The sequence below is a fragment of the Clarias gariepinus genome, chromosome 9 (genome assembly GCF_024256425.1).
Source record: "Clarias gariepinus isolate MV-2021 ecotype Netherlands chromosome 9, CGAR_prim_01v2, whole genome shotgun sequence".
NCBI lineage: Eukaryota > Metazoa > Chordata > Actinopteri > Siluriformes > Clariidae > Clarias > Clarias gariepinus.
In genome coordinates this window covers 1,415,281-1,431,322 of record NC_071108.1, presented here as the reverse complement: position 1 = coordinate 1,431,322, position 16,042 = coordinate 1,415,281, and the positions used below count along the sequence as shown (strand labels likewise).

Genomic DNA, 16,042 nt, shown 5'->3' with positions numbered 1-16,042 from the left:
CTCTGAGGTTCTCCTCCTTCATGATTCCATCCTCTGTGTAGATCAGTTCCACTTACAGCAGAAGAGCTCCGGCGCGTGATGCTCCCACCACCATGTCCAACAGCTGCTACAGTGTTTTCAGGGTTAAATGCCTGACCTTTCCACCTCCACACACTCATCTGGTCCAGACTTTCCTCCAGAAGGCTTTTACTTTTTCCATGTGCTCAGCTGCAACCTTTAGTGGAACTTGAGGAGGAGCTTCTTTCTTGTCCTTCAGCCTTTCAGTCCATGGAGATTTAAAACTGGTTTGACTGGAGACAGTGACACCAGTGTTCCAGTTCCTGTGCCTTGGTTGGTTCCTGAATTGTTCCTGACCCTCCAAAGCCCTCTCCTCCAGGAGCTGAGAGATGTTCCTGTCTTGTGTAACTTCACCATGCACTGAGCTCCTTAGACTTTCCCGCTTGACTGATTGTTGATACATCTAATACATGTTGTCTCACACACACACACACACACACACACACACACACACACTTTATATATTACACAGAGAAGAATGCAGTCCACCATCATCACTAACAGTCTCTCTCTCTTTCTCGTTTCCAGGGCGACGCTTCAGAAAGCCCACTTGCCTCCTCCTCCTCGGACTCCAGAGGGCGGCGCCAGCTTCCTCCAACGCCCTCCAGGCCCCGCCCACACATCTCCTATTCACCTCTGGTGTGCCGCAGCCACCTGACCACAGAGGACGGCCAATCACGGACGCAGTCAGCCATAGAGGGGGTGGGGTCTGTGATAAGCCCCGCCTCCCCACAGCGCTACACCTCGGAGCCATATCTGCCTCTGCACGACGACTCCAACAGTCCAGAGGAGATGCTAACATTTGAAGCTGCCATAGCAACCAGTCGAGGGCGTGGCCATGTCGTTAGCTCCGCCCCGCAGTTGCGGCACACATGGCAGATGCCAAACGGGCATTTCCGAAAAGGCTGCGAGCTGCTCAGTGACACGGACGAGGACGACCGCTGCTAAAAGACAGTGGGGTGGAAGTGGGCGGAGCCTCGACACAAGCCAATCAAGTCTGGACATTTGTTACTGGCGAATTGTCCGGGACATTTCAGAAGTGCACTGCCAAAAACGTAACGAGCCGGAGACGTCGCTCGTCTGACTCCACAGAAATAACAAGAGCGGAGCTCGCGTTCCATTTAATTTAGCCAATCGCTAACTTAATCATGTGACATCACCACAGGAGTTTAGCTAACGGCTGCTAACTTGCTAGCAAACGTCCGCTGGATTAAATTACACATGCAGTTAAAACATTAATGAAACGTTAGCTTGTGATGCTAAGCTGCTAATTACAGTCAGACACGCTAACGTTAGCTAGCTGTGTAAATAAACACAACATCTAAATAAGATGATGTCACACGATCAACAGCTATTGGCCAAGGAAATGAAGCGGAAGCTCCGCCCTCGCTGACCTGGGGATAATGATAAAAAGGGCGGAAAGAAGAAAGAGAACAGAGAGATGGAGAGAAAGAGAGGCGGAGCAAAAGTGATGAGAGAGGGAAAACAAAATAACAAGAACAAATGAAACGCAGTAGTGCTCAGGGGAAAAAGAAAGAGAAAGAAAGACGGAAAGGAACAAAAAGGAGAACACAATAAAAAAGGGAAGAAGTGGAAATGAAGAACGCTGATGAAAATGATGAAGGGAAGCAGAAGGTCAGAGGGGAGGAAAGATCAAAACTCACAAACGAAATAAAGGAAGGATGGAGAGAAACTAAATGAAAGAGAGAGGCAGGTGTTGAGCAGTGTTCAGCAGGACACGTGTGTGTATGTGTGTGTGTGTGTGTGTGTGTGTGTGTGTGTGTGTGTGTGTGTGTGACGGAACAGGATGAGAACTGGGATGAAGCTCTGATGTTCCTCCTGAAACTCACTCAGGATCTCAGACACTAAACCAGCAGCCAGTTAATCTAGGAGTGTGTGTGTGTGTGTGTGTGTGTGTGTGTGTGTGTGTGTGTAAGTATAGGTGTGTGTGTGTGTGTAGTAGAGATGGGAACTAATCAATTCAGTTATGTATTGTGATTTCTTTGTGTGCTGATTCGTATATCACACACTGACCCCAAAATAAAATTTTAAAACCACACACACACACACACACACACTCACACACACACACACTACCCAGTGGTCAGCTGACTTCATTTTATTGCCCCATAACGTTACTGAGTCTAGACCTGAGTAACTGATCAACCCCAGATCATAACACTGTCTCCAGAGGCTTGTACAGTGGACACTATGCATGATGGGAGCATCGCTTCATGTCCTTCCCTTCTCACCCTGACACGCCCATCACTCTGGAATAGGGACTCGTCAGGTCACATGACCTTTTTCCATCACTCCAAAGTCCAGTCTTTCACTAATAAACATGGCCGTATTTAACACTGCGTCCTCAGGGTGAAATAACGTGTTACAGCTGAAACGCATTGATCACTGCAGTAGTTATAGTAGTTATGGGCGGAGTTAATTATTGGCTTAGTTTGTTTAGAATTGTAACAAAATCTGAAACAAATTAATAGTGAATCAGGATACAAATGAAATCAGCACAAAGGAATCCGGTAATGCTGGACGCTGGTGACTCCCATCTCTAGTGTGGAGTGTGTGTATAGTGTGTGTACAATGACTGTGTGTTTGTGTGTGTTTAGTGTGTGTGTGTGGTGTATATAATGAGTGTGTGTGTGTGTGTGTGTGCTGCAGTGTTTTTATAGTGTTTGAGTAAGTGTGTGTGTGGTGTGAGTAGAGTATATGTGTGTGTATGTACGGTGAGTGTGTGTATATTGTGTATAATGTGTGTATAGTATGTGCGTGTGTGTGTGTGTGTGTGTGTGTTCTCTTCTCAGTCCTGAGCTCCTGATTGGTCGGCTGCTGTTATGACATCATCAGGTGGCAGACGGAATTCCAATGGAATGGGTTTAGATTCAGTAATAATAACGACAATAATAATAATAATAATAATAATAATAATAATAATTCACAGAGCGTTCATGTCACAATGGAATTCCGATGATCCAGTCACGGGATGGTTTCCATGGAAACTCATAGCGTTTTATATCACGCTCTCCCGTTCACAGGAAGTTAGTTGATGCTGCAGTAAACATCAGAAACCTCCCGAACCTGCTCACTTACCCTCCACTTTAACAAAAGGTCATGAGGAAATGACCTTGTAATGACCTTGATCCTGGCGGGAGGTAAATGCCCAGTGACACTGTTGCCATGACAACATGATGCCTATCCCACAATGCTGTAACGCGTGATTGACGCGAGCTATGTCCACTTATCTCGAGTAGCTCCACAGGTCCTCCTCCTCCTCGACCTCTGACTGGACGCAGGTTTTCACTCCGTTCTTTGGGTTCCAGCTAGTTTTCGCTCGGAGTCTACATGCAGCATCAGTCACGTGATCAGACGCTGCGAATCGATAAACACCCCTTTAATGTGATTTTGGTGCAGCATCTCGACTGAGGGACAGAACGCAGCGGAGATTAAATGTCACGCACCGAAAAGCCATGTTCTAATGTAAATAATCTCAAGTGTCTTAAACTCGCGCGTTTCTCTCTCCGTGACGTCGCCGTAACGTGTCCGAGTCCACGCCGTTTTTTTCTAAACAAACCGAACGAGGAAACGAAACGTGTCCAGCGAATGAGCTTCTTACAGCAACTGCTTTTAGAGCTAACCTCAACGTTAGCACAGCTAGCTCAGTAGCCGGCTAATGCAAGCGCTAGCTGACTTGCTCAGCTAATATTGCACTAAGAACTGCATCAAAGTGTAGAAAGTAAGAAAGATGGACAGATAAAGAGGTTTGTGATTGGCGGATCCAGTATGGCTTAAGCTCCACCTCCTTTTGACCCTGTGACATCATTCATCGCTCAGCACACACGTGTTAGGACACACGTGTTAGCATGCTAACACCCTGGGAGGGCGAGAGAGACGAGGTGTGTGAGAAGCGCTACGTGTTTACTGTTACATCAAAAACTAAACGACGAAGGAACGAAAAACAAAGAAGTCAAATAAAATCTTATGAAACTAAAATGAATGAACAGCATGAGGGAAAGAAGAGAGGAAGTAAAGGAACGGAAGAAAGGGAATATAGAAAACATTAAATGAGAGAAATGGAAAAAAAAAGGGAAAAATTGAAGAAAGAAATTTTAACTTTAAATAGAAAAGAAGACAGAAGAAAAAAGAAATTAAAGAAAACAGAAGGAGAAGGTTGAAGAGGGAAAAAAGAAGCAAGAGAAAATAAATAAAGTGTAAAGATAAAAAAGAAATAATTATAAACAGATCAGTGGAAAAAAGGGAAATAAAAGAAACAAAGTAAAGAACGAAAGTAAAAAGTAAAGAGAGAGAGAGAGCTGTGTAGAAAACACACACAGAGGGAATGATGGAAAGAACAGAGGAAAGAAAGAAAGAATGAACTAAAGCATGCGGATCGGTAAAAGAAAAGAAGGACAGAAAGAAGTTCAGGTGGCCGTAATATTAGAAACACCCCGTCGTCAGTAGCGAGACGTTCCTCACGCGGCTCTAGACTTTTTACAGAGCTGCCGCGTGTCTGATTTTATTTAGATCGGATTTGAGCTGTGCGTGTGTGTGTGTGTGTGTGTGTGTGTGTGTGTGTGTGTGAGAGACGCTCTCAGGACAGAAGGAAACGTTTATCCTCAGACTGAAAGCGGCGTGTGTTCAGTGCAGTGTGTCGTGACGTGACGTCTGTGACTGAAAATGTGACGTAGGTGGAGGACGTGTGATTCAGGACGTGCTCTAAGTGTGTGTGTGTGTGTGTGTGTGTGTGTGTAAATAAACGAGCAGCGGCTTTGAGAGATTTGATTCGTACACAGCGTTTATTTCACTGTTATGTTGAAACAAAAAAAAATTGTTTTGTACTTAAAAATTCATCGAATAATTATTGTGTTTAATAAAAACAACAAATCAGAATTTCACTTGTGTGGGTTTTTTTTTTTACCACCTGATGAGAAAAATAAAAAGTTAAAAAAATAATCAAAAGATAATGCATAAGTATGTACGCCCTTTTATAACGGGTCATGTGACTGCTCTCAGCGTGAGCCAGACAGCAGTAATGATCTCATCGGTGACGTGATTCTCGTCAACACCAGTTAAAGATCAGCTGTTCCTCCGCCAGCTCCTTCACATCTTCTCAGGTTTTGATCCGCCTGCTGAAGCTGAAGAGCGTACAGAGTGTGTACAGGATCTCACTGGGGAAAGGAATCGATCAGGAGAGTTCCTCATCATCAACAAGAGGAGAAGCGCAGTGACATCACCAAGACCAGGACATCTGGATCAGGAACATCTGGAGAGCACGGTTCACTCACTGCTTCTGAGTGAGTTTGGGGGGGGGGGGGTTGTTTAACATTTAACATAACCACCTGACCCACGTGACAGAATGTCTCCTGGTCAGCTGAGCCGTAAACCTAAACCAAGAAGCTCGTCACCTAAAGAAGACCAGAGCCAGGGTGAAGCACGGTGGTGGCGGCATCACGCTACGGTTCTGCTTCTCTTCAGCTGGTGCTGGAGCTCTGGTCAGGATTAAGGGAGCCACAGAGAGTTCCAAACACTGGCCTGTTTCAGCTCCGGACCTGCAGGAATCAGAACCTGTTAGACAGATGAGCGACAGATCTGACCTGCAGGGGGTGCTGTGCTGACCTCACACTCTTTACTGTAACACACACACACACACACACACTCTGACAGCATCGTCACATTCCACACTGAGGCAACACTGACCGTAAAACATACTCAGGAGAGAGAATGTGTGTGTGTGTGTGTGTGTGTGTGTGTGTGTGTGTGTGTGTGTGTGTGTGTGTAAGGGGGCCGGTATTCAAAGGAAAGATGAAGCCGCCTGTGCAGGACTGGAACATCTAAGGTTATTCCCATCTTCACATAAGGTAGCGAGGACACACACTCTCTCACACACACACACACACACACACACACCACACACACACACACAGTATAACTCTACACACTCTCAGTTGGTGAAGCAGAAGGTGAACTGCTCTCAGAGCTTCCTGAATAAAACCGGATGTTTTTTCGATCAGATTGGGATTTTTAGATTAGACTTTTTCGCACTTTGTGTTTTCTTGCGTGTTTGTTCTAGATCAGATTGACACTTCCTCCAGACGTGTGTGTGTGTGTTTTAAACCCGGCGCTCATGGACTTGCTGCGTCTCCTTTGCTCTGTCGTAAGTACAACGTTTTCCTTTATTTATGATCTTAACGAGGTGAGTTTAGTGACGCGTTAAACTCTAATCACGCCCGAGTGTTTCTGATGAAGGAAACGGTGAGAATGATGAAACAGGCAGCGCAGACGCCGGGGTCAAAGGTCATGACCGTAACATTAACACAGACAGAGCAGGAGAGCAGACCTTCATCACTTAATCATTATTTAATTATGATAATTAATCTTTATATATAAATTATTTTGTTAATAATAAACATTAATATTTCAATTTATTTTACAATATTTTACTCAGTGAGTAAAATATTAACATAAAGACAATTATTATTATTATTATTATTATTATTATTATACTTTTTAATTTCTTTTATGCTAAAATAGATTGAATTTATTTAGTATAAATAATTAAAAAAGTCTATAAATTATTGATCAACAATTGTTTTATTTATTCCTTTGTTCCAATATGATCATTCTGACTCACACACACTCACATTCCATACACACTTTATTATTTCTTTTGATTGTGTAAAGCTGCTTTGCGACAATGACAATTGTTTAAAACGCTATACAAATAAAATTTAATTTAATTGAATTTGCTCATTTTTTTAATTCAATTATTTATTTAACTAAAACATCTATTAATTATGATCCGAATTCTTTGGTTTTGTTTTTACTGAACTGCTCGATGTTAAATCCACTGTTTTTTAGTGTCTTCATTTATAGTAATATAAATAAAATGATAATAATAATAGAAGGTAAAGACTGCAGATGTTCTGGTATAAACATGCTGTCCAGCAGACGCGGCTTTCCTTCCTCCAGGTGAGTGAAAGCTTTCGGTGGCTCGACCCTGAGGCCGCTCGGGTTCCGGAGGCGACGCTTTCTGCAGAATCTCACGCGCACGTGTCAGAGTTTCACCTCCCGCTAGTGACTAATCACTTCCTGTAGGGTCAGAGCTGTCCCTGTAGACAGGAAGTAGCAAATATCAGTAAGAGTGAGGTGAGGAGGGCGTTGAAGAGGATGAAGAGTGGAAAGGCTGTTGGTCCTGATGACATACCTGTGGAGGTATGGAAGTGCTTAGGAGAGGTGGCAGTAGAGTTTCTGACTAGTTTGTTTAACAAGATCTTGGAGAGTGAAAGGATTCCAGAGGAATGGAGGAGAAGTGTATAAGTATTGATCGTTAAGAACAAGGAAGATGTGCAGAGCTGTGGCAACTACAGAGGAATAAAGTTGATAAGACATACAATGAAGCTTTGGTAAAAAGTAGTGGAAGCTACAGTAGGTTAAGGGCAGAGGTGAGCGTTTGTGAGCAGTATATGTTTCATGCATAGAAAAAGTACATCAGATGCTGTATTTGCTTTGAGGATTCTGAGAGGAGCTGTGGTGTTGTATGAAGAAGTCTGGAGTGGCAGAGAAGGATGGTAGAGTGGTGCAGGACATGTATGAGAGATGTGCTGTAAATGTGGTAGAAGAGTTCAAGGTGGAGGTTGGTCTGCATCAAGGAATGTAGTGAGAGCAGGGAACAGGTGGAGGAAAATTTGGAGAGGTGGAGGTATGCTCTGGAAAGCAGAGGAATGAAGGTTAGCTGTAGCAAGACAGAATATATGTGTGTGAATGCGAGGAACCCAAGAGGAACGGTGAGGCTACAGAGAGCAGAGGTTATGTGGGTGCAGGACTTTAAGTACTTGGGGTCAACAGTCCAGAGCAACGGAGAGTGTGGAAAGGAGGTGAAGAGGCGGGTACAGGCAGGTTGGAATGGGTGGAGAAAAGTGTCAGGTGTGTTGTGCGATAAAAGAGTATCAGCGAGAATGAAAGGAAAGGTGTACAGGACAGTGGTGAGACCAGCGATGCTCTACGGCTTAGAGACAGTGGCGCTGAAGAAAAGACAGGAGGCAGAGTTGGAGGTAGCAGAGCTAAAGATGTTGAGGTTCTCTTTGGGAGTGACAAGGATGGATAGGATTAAGAATGAGTTTATCAGAGGGACAACCCACGTTAGATGTTTTGGAGATAAAGTCAGAGAGGCCAGATTGAGGTGGTTTGGACATGTTCAGAGGAGAGATTGTGAATATATCGGTAGAAGGATGCTGAGGTTGGAACTGCCAGGCAGGAGGTCTAGAGGAAGACCAAAGAGGAGATTTATGGATGCAGTGAGAGAGGACATGAAGTTAGTTTGTGTGAGAGAAGAGGATGCAGAGGATAGGGTTAGATGGAGGCAGATGATTCGCTGTGGCGACCCCTGAAAGGGAACAACCCAAAGAGAAAGAAGAAGTTTAATTAAAACAATAAAAACTTCCCGATATTGTTTAGTTTTTCTAGTCGGTGAAAAGAGAAAAAGGAAAGAGACAGAAAGTTGAAAGACAGGGGAAAGATACCAAAAAATGAAGGAAAGCAGGATCTACAGTAAGAAAGAGAAATAACTGAAGAAGGAAATAAATAAATAAAGGAACACTTCATAATATCGCTCTTCTTTACCTGCTGTGTTGAACAACAACAACAACAACCACAACAGCAGCAATAATAGTAATAGCTGGAAATGACGATAATGATTATTATTATTATTATTGTTGTGTTTGTGTTTCTCCGCTGTGGATTATGGGGTTGTTTTTGTTTTTTGGTTATTTTTAACATGTAAACAAGTGATTTTTAATCTCACAGGCCATAGTGACCTCAGCGACCTCAGTGACCTCTGACCCCCTGGGTGGCTGCGATAATTTCAACTTGCTGTGTTTTCATCACCAGGTAACTCCATGTCCGTACTGTACTTATAAATTGTAAATATTATTAACATATTATTAAACATTAAACACACACTCTACATATTTTTTTATTTTCTTAATTCTTAATTACATTTAGGCATTTGGCAGACGATCTTATCTAGAGCGACTTACATTTTTATCTCATTACACATCTGAGCAGTTGAGGGTTAAGGGCCGCGCTCAAGGGCCCAACAGTGGCAACCTGGTGGTTGTGGGGTTTGAACCTGGGATCTTCCGAACTGTAGTCCGATGCCTTAACCACTGAGCTACCCCTGGCCCCTAATTCCTTATTTTTATAAACAAATTTAGCATTGTGAAGCACTTTGGCCAACCATGGTTGTTTTTTAAATATACAATATTAATACTATACTGTATAAATAAAATAAAATAATGAAATTTTTCTTAGTGTAACCTGTGACTTCAAACTTCATTATTATTATTATTTTCACTAATTTAATTATTAAATTTAATTGTTTCCCCCAGAATGATAATTGATTTAATTCAGCAGCTTGGCTTAACTAGATTTAGTTAATTAGATTTTAAAAAATCACTTTTACATAAAAAAAAAGGAAATGACTGTTAAAAGGGTAAAAAAAAATCACTGATGTGTACGTTATTTACAGCAAACAAATAGACAAATAATGATCTTTCTGTTGTAATTAGAAACAGCTTCACCTTTATAATCATCGTCCTAAATAACGTCTGTCTCGCCTCCACGTCCTTAAAACATCAGTATGAAAAGACGAGATTTTTTCTTTTCTTGATTCTGCTTTAAAATTGTTAAAATACTGTTTGAGTAATATGATCTTGCCGCCATGTTGGTCAATGTGTGCCATGACACACACAAGTCCCGCCTATTTACTTCTCAATACAGTGGAACCCTGGATTACAGGCATAATTCGTTCCGGAAGCGGGCTCGTATTCCAAAACACTCGTAAACCAAATTTAATTTTCCCATAAGAAATAATGGAAACTCAAATTATTTGTCGACAGTCCCCAAAAAATAAGTCAAAAGTAATTAATACAAAATGTAAAGTAAAAATAAAACAAATGAACCTGCACTTTACCTTTGAAAAGAGCCTACCGCGACAGAGCATGTTTCTGTGCAAAGCAGAGTGTGTGTGGCGAGAGAGATAGAGAGAAAGAGTGTGTTAACCGACATTGTGTCAAACTATGCGTGCATACACATATAACAACAGGCTGAGAAAGAAAATAGATCTTTAACCTTCTATAGCACACGTGTGTTATAAGAAACAGTACACACGTGCTGTACACATGCGTTTACAAACACAAAATAAAATATGTTTTACACACACACACACACACACACACGTGGTCACAATGTTATAGCAGGGGAGACGATTACCCACAATTCCGCAGCAAAAAAGAGAGAAAAAACATTGGCTCAGTTGTGATCACGTGACACTTGGCATCAAAACAAGTAGCGCATGCACATGATACTCGGCACTCGTAAACCAAGACTTGCTCGTTTTTCAAGTCAAAATTAATTACAAATCATAGCTTGTCTTGTAAAACACCCGCAAAGCGCGTTATTTGCAATCTGAGGTTCACTGTATAGCCAAGGGAAATTCCCACGTCCTGTCTCAAAGGCTAACAAGAGCTTTCTGTCGTGTGAGAAACGCGAATCCAGCCGAAGGCGTCTTTTTAAACTGTTGCTCATACTAAGTCTCAATGAGCACTATCCCCCCTTTTACACGTACCTGAGATCACAGAGCACATGATTGGCTAGTGCTACTAAGATTGACAGGGGAGACAGAGTATGCCCCTCCCACCCAGACTGCACAGTTCATTTCTGTAGATTTAAACTTATGAACTCATTTCCTGTCTCATGTCTTAGTGTTTCATCTTTAGGACTGTTACACTGCTTATATCATATTATAATGTATCATTTACATTGTGTTCCTAATGTGTAATGTTTTCCTGTTTTACACTTTCTTGCTGAATTGCACACACATACACACACACACACACTGAAGGAAAGAATGAGGAGAGACGAGTCTCGGCCTGTCTCTGATCTTAGAGACCCTGTGGACACAGAACCCACAAACGAGGAGTTTAATACAGAACGTAAGTTTTAAAACATTCACATTTAAAACGCTAACACACTTTAGTCTAACGTTACGCTCACACTGTGCATTGTGGGCGTGTCCTGTACAACACCTTTTAGTTTAGGTAAGTAACAGGAGTAGCTAAATCTCAGCTAATGCTAATGATTAGGTTTATTTATCTGCTTAGCTTCATGCTAGCATTGGTCTCAGCTCAGATTAGCAAATTGAGCAAACTGCACTAGCTACGTACAGTACGCTCACCAGAGACAGAAATGATCTGTGCTATTTTTTTTATGATCTTGTTTATTTTTTTATAAACAGAAGGCTAACATGCTAGCATGTCCTGGCCTACAGTGAGTCCACACGGTTAAAATCTCACTGAATTTTTATCTCCGGTTTAGATTCTTAGCTGAGTGTAAAAACACTAGTTTAATATTTTAGAACTTTGCACTGTACTTGCTAACATACTAACAAGCTAGCTACTTAGGTTAAGTATTAATCTAACCTTTATTACTGAATTATTGCACAACCTTCACCAGGATTTTGCTTTACTTTTAGCGCACTAGCAAGTGATTAGCGATAAAACTGCATTGTTAGCTAACAGTTATTACTGTATGACATCTAGAAAGAAAGACAATCCCGTTGTTCTGCACGTGGCTGTGCGTTACACATCGCTGAAGGAAAAGTGATAAAAGATGTAGCTGCTGCCGTTCTCTCCCACAGCGCCCCCTACAGGTTTGGAGGTCGAGGTTAATTTAGAAAGTGATGAAGATGTGAAGAATGACGATGCTGATCCTGATGAATCACACGCCGTTTTCAGGATAAACACATCCCCCCCGAGTTTTCACAACAGCCAAGTGCATGAATGTGCAGGGGTCAAAGGTCAACTTCTGTCAGAACACTTGGTTGCTCAAGCGGCAGCTATAACTTCAGAAGAGGAAAGTTCAGATAGGAGATCGATTTCAAAAGCCCCGTGCAGCGACGCCGTGATTCAGGAAAATATGACAGCAAAGAACACCTCATCGGCCGCTGCCATGGAGACCGGCGATGACATCACTCTGGTTAATAAAGGTTCGCCATCTGGGGCCGTACAGCCGAGTACAGACGAGATGGATGGCGTCACGATATCTCACCAGCCAGACACGGCGCCACCGAAAGAGGAGAAGATCATCGAGGAGGAGATGAAATTGACTGAGAGATTTATATCACAAGAACAGAAAAGGTGCGACCTGAGTCCAGAAGTCTGTCTAAACAGAACCGGAGGAGAACCAGGTAAAGATCAGAAAGAACACTCCTGCAGAGATCTGAACACAACTAAAGAAACACAGTCTCATCATGTTCTTCTGATCTTCCTCAGTAACTTATTGCTGTTTGTTTTTGATGTTTTAGCCACATCCACACTCAGATACCAGCATCTCATTGGTCCACATGGAAACACAGGACTGCAGGTAATGTAGGATGCGTTCAGCAGCCATGTTGTAGTGAAGTCGCAGGGAAAAGTTATAACACCATTACACTTACAGGATTTACATTAATCTCTCTCTCTCTCTCTCTCTGTCTCTCTCTCTCTCTCTCTCTCTCTGTTTCTCATTCTTTCTCATGCTCATACACTCTCCCCTCTCTCTCTCCTTCACATTTTATTTCTTCCTCATGCTATCTGTTTCTCTGCCTCTCTGTCTCGTTTTCATGAATCATCTGATTGTTTCCATCTTTTGCTGTATCTCTCTGTCTGTCTCTGTTCTGTTTCTTTCTCATGCTCATACGTACACTCTCTCTCTCTCTCTCTCTCTCTCTCTCTCTCTTCAATTATTAAGTTAAGTTAAGTTAAGTTTTTAAACTAAATTAATTTCAGCTTTACCTTGTTGCGAAGCAGCTTCACAGAAATAAAACATTAAATATATTAAATATTCCATATATTCATTTAAAATTTGTAAAAATAAAACATAATACACCTGTACATCCTTATTAAATTGTCCCATAAAACATCAATTTTATGTCATTTTAAATTAAAAAAGTAAAGTCTTGTAAGGTCACATTAGCTAGCGTTAGCAGGCTACGAGTCCAGAGACGGTTTAAATCGCTCCTGCTCATTCGACTCGCACCGTGTCTCAGATCCTGTGAGTGAAATCGAGTTTGTCAGGATTTCATCGAATTAAATCTGAAAAGGGAGGAGAGGCGCGTGTTTCAGCTCCGCTGAGAGAGCTTTATAAACGAGAGCAGACTTACTGAGAGAGAAAGATAACAGGAAAATGGATTAGAGAAATGATATAATGAAGCTGCAAAGAAGAGCGGAAACAGAGCGTGAGCTCAGCGCGTCCCAGTGTGGCAGGAAGCGGAACTGAATCAGATCGTTCATTCTTTTCTTTGAGAATTTATAGTTTTTTTTTGTTTATTTGTAAGTGCATGACATTCGGTATGAAGCTTGTCTCGCCTTTGTGTTGTCATCAGGGACATCAGGGACCTCAGGGTCCTAGTGGACTGCCTGGAGCTCCAGGGTCAAAAGGAGAAAAGGTACACAATATTTTGTAAATTCTGAAGGTATTTAATTGATTCTCAAATTAACAACCATTTAAATTTCACTCATTTCCCATAGGGCTTTGCAGGAATGATGGGTCAGACGGGACAGAATGGTTATCGAGGGCCGATGGGTCCGCCTGGCATTCCTGCCATCGTCGTGTGGATGGCATCAGAGGAAGAGTGGAAAGAGTTTAGGGTGAATGTTACAGCTTGTTATGGTCACAACGTTAGATTATCTTAAAAATAATGAAGCAGTGTAGTTTAAACAAAATCTCTTTTTTCCATCTTTTTTTTTCCCCAACAGAAGAGTAAACTCTATAAAAAGCTCATGGCGTCATGGCCGGTAAGAATTATTGAATTTATTCAAAGAATCTGGTTATTATTTGATTATTTAAGGAATAAAACTATTAATTACTCATTAATGAATTGAATTAACACACCGCAGGAGTTGATATTACAGGAAAGTAATGACTGATGAGGTGCTGTGATGTTGCTGTTAGTCTAAAGTTGAATATTTCTCTATAACAGCATGTCCTCATGTGTTTATTCCTTTTATATCACAGTAATTTGTGGAAAATTACAAAGAAACTGCAAATAATTGTGGTCCCAGAGTTAGCTTAAACTGTTAGTAAGCACTGGCACTGGAGACCCCTTACATCCCTGTTACATTAGAGTGTTGTGATGTAAACCCGAGCATACATTACGTTAAATTAATCAAACTGTTACCCCTTATTTTTCTCATATATGCCTTTTTAAACAAATCATAACTTAATCTTCTACTCATTGTTAATAATTTATTTTAAACCAATAATGTCGTGTTTCTTTAGAGACAGAAAGGATGACCTGGACCCCCGGGGCAACCCGGAGACCCTGGGCCACCTGTAAGTGACCACAACATTTTAATAATGTCAAGCTACACATTAAAGGCTGCAACAATTAAAATAACGGTCCTGATTAATGAGTGCAATCTTTACAACCAAGTCCTGATGGTTACATTTTATAGCCCCGCCCACACAAACATGAAGCTTCATACCTAACGCTTAAGAAGAGTGGAAAACACATGTGGATTTCTGATGTTTTTAAGATAACATTCCTCTTCTTCTCTTTCTTTGTATGCTCTGTGGGATCCCTCAGGGGCCCATTTTAGGACCTATCGCTTAAAAAAATTCTATTTATTTGATAATCATCTTCACTGCTGATTTGACTCTTGCTTTGTGTTGTTTTGTCCTTAGGGCCGTTTGGGAGTTCCAGGGAAACAGGGCAAGAAAGGAGTCACAGGGTCGATTGTAGGCATCCCTGAGCACCAGGCTAAACACCCTGCTAACCCCTAACCCATAACCTCTAATCCCTAACCCCTAGTGCCTAACTCAAGTACAATTCAGTCATCTGACTTCTCATCACATACAGTCACCACAGAACTCTAATACCCCAATAATTTAATCAGCGTGGTGACTTCCCAATCCAGCTGAGCCCCACCCACTGGAAAAGGTCCTGATTAAACTGAAACACAAATCATTAAAACATTAATAATAAGTTGTGATAGTAACCATAATTAAACCACACAGGGAGAATCAGAAACAATGTCAGAGTTGGCTTTAGAGTCAGTTCCAGAATCAGGGTCAAAATCCAAAGGGTCATATAGAGAATCAAAATCAGAGATAGGTTTAGAATTAGAATCAGGATCAGAGTACAAGTCTGTTTCAAAGTCATGTTCAGAATCAAATTAATGTTCAGAATTAAAGTTAAGTTTAAAATCTAAAGAGTCAAATTTTGTTTCAAATTGTAAAGAGGTTTAATCAGAATCAGAATTAGAATCAGGATTAAAGAATGACTGTTTCAGAGTTGTGTTCAGAACCAGAGTCAGGTTCATGGCTACTTTGTCTTTATTTAAAGGAGCCATGTTCCGAGTCAGAGGTATCAAGTCCAAAAGAATTAGACGCAATGTTTGGTTCAGATTTAGAATTCATGATTAGAAAAAGCCTTGGATTCAGAGCCAGGCTCAGAAAGAAAACTTTAAACCTAACTCTTAACTGTGATCACTAAACCTATTTTTTTACAGAACCATCGAGCAGATTTCCGTCTTAGTTCTTTTTACAGCACCAGGAACCTGAACACACACTGACGTCTCCAGTCTGGTTGTTCAGACTGATGAGATGGATTATTTTAAGGACAGAACGTGAGAAAGTGATGGATCTGAGGAACACGATACGAGACTTTAGAGCTGGTTTAATAGTTCCTTTTCACAGACAAATCCAATCACGCTCCACTGAACTCCACGCTGAGTCAGATTACAGCAGTTTCAAATCTGCTTTGAGGTTTTAGAAGTCTGGAGAAAGCATAGAATAATCAGAAGTGATTTTTTGTAGAGACTTGACCCAGAGCTCCATGACTCTCACTGCCCCGAGGCTGTTTGTGAACTAACCCTATTTTCTAAACACAAACCCATCAACAACTTGAGTATTGAAAGAGCAAAAAGGTTTATTGCCACCA

The 16,042-nt window shown here is 41.5% G+C and overlaps 2 protein-coding genes across 2 annotated transcripts in view; both read left to right on the top strand.

Moving 5' to 3' along the window:
• Nucleotides 1-2,860, top strand: part of LOC128530000 (voltage-dependent R-type calcium channel subunit alpha-1E) — an 81,416-nt gene extending 78,556 nt beyond the window's left edge. The window contains exon 46 of the mRNA XM_053503672.1: nucleotides 586-2,860. Within this exon, the coding sequence (XP_053359647.1) occupies nucleotides 586-1,005 (420 nt within the window). The 3' untranslated portion in view covers nucleotides 1,006-2,860. The remainder of the gene's footprint in view (nucleotides 1-585) is intronic.
• An 8,094-nt stretch (nucleotides 2,861-10,954) lies between these two features.
• The window catches only part of si:dkey-21p1.3 (collagen alpha-1(I) chain), a gene marked incomplete at its 5' end in the record, with an annotated part of 31,405 nt that continues 26,317 nt past the window's right edge, over nucleotides 10,955-16,042 (top strand). Inside the window, 8 exon segments of the mRNA XM_053503762.1 lie at nucleotides 10,955-11,054; nucleotides 11,759-12,307; nucleotides 12,425-12,483; nucleotides 13,493-13,546; nucleotides 13,629-13,748; nucleotides 13,857-13,895; nucleotides 14,380-14,433; nucleotides 14,785-14,838. Coding sequence (XP_053359737.1) covers nucleotides 10,955-11,054; nucleotides 11,759-12,307; nucleotides 12,425-12,483; nucleotides 13,493-13,546; nucleotides 13,629-13,748; nucleotides 13,857-13,895; nucleotides 14,380-14,433; nucleotides 14,785-14,838 — 1,029 coding nt within the window.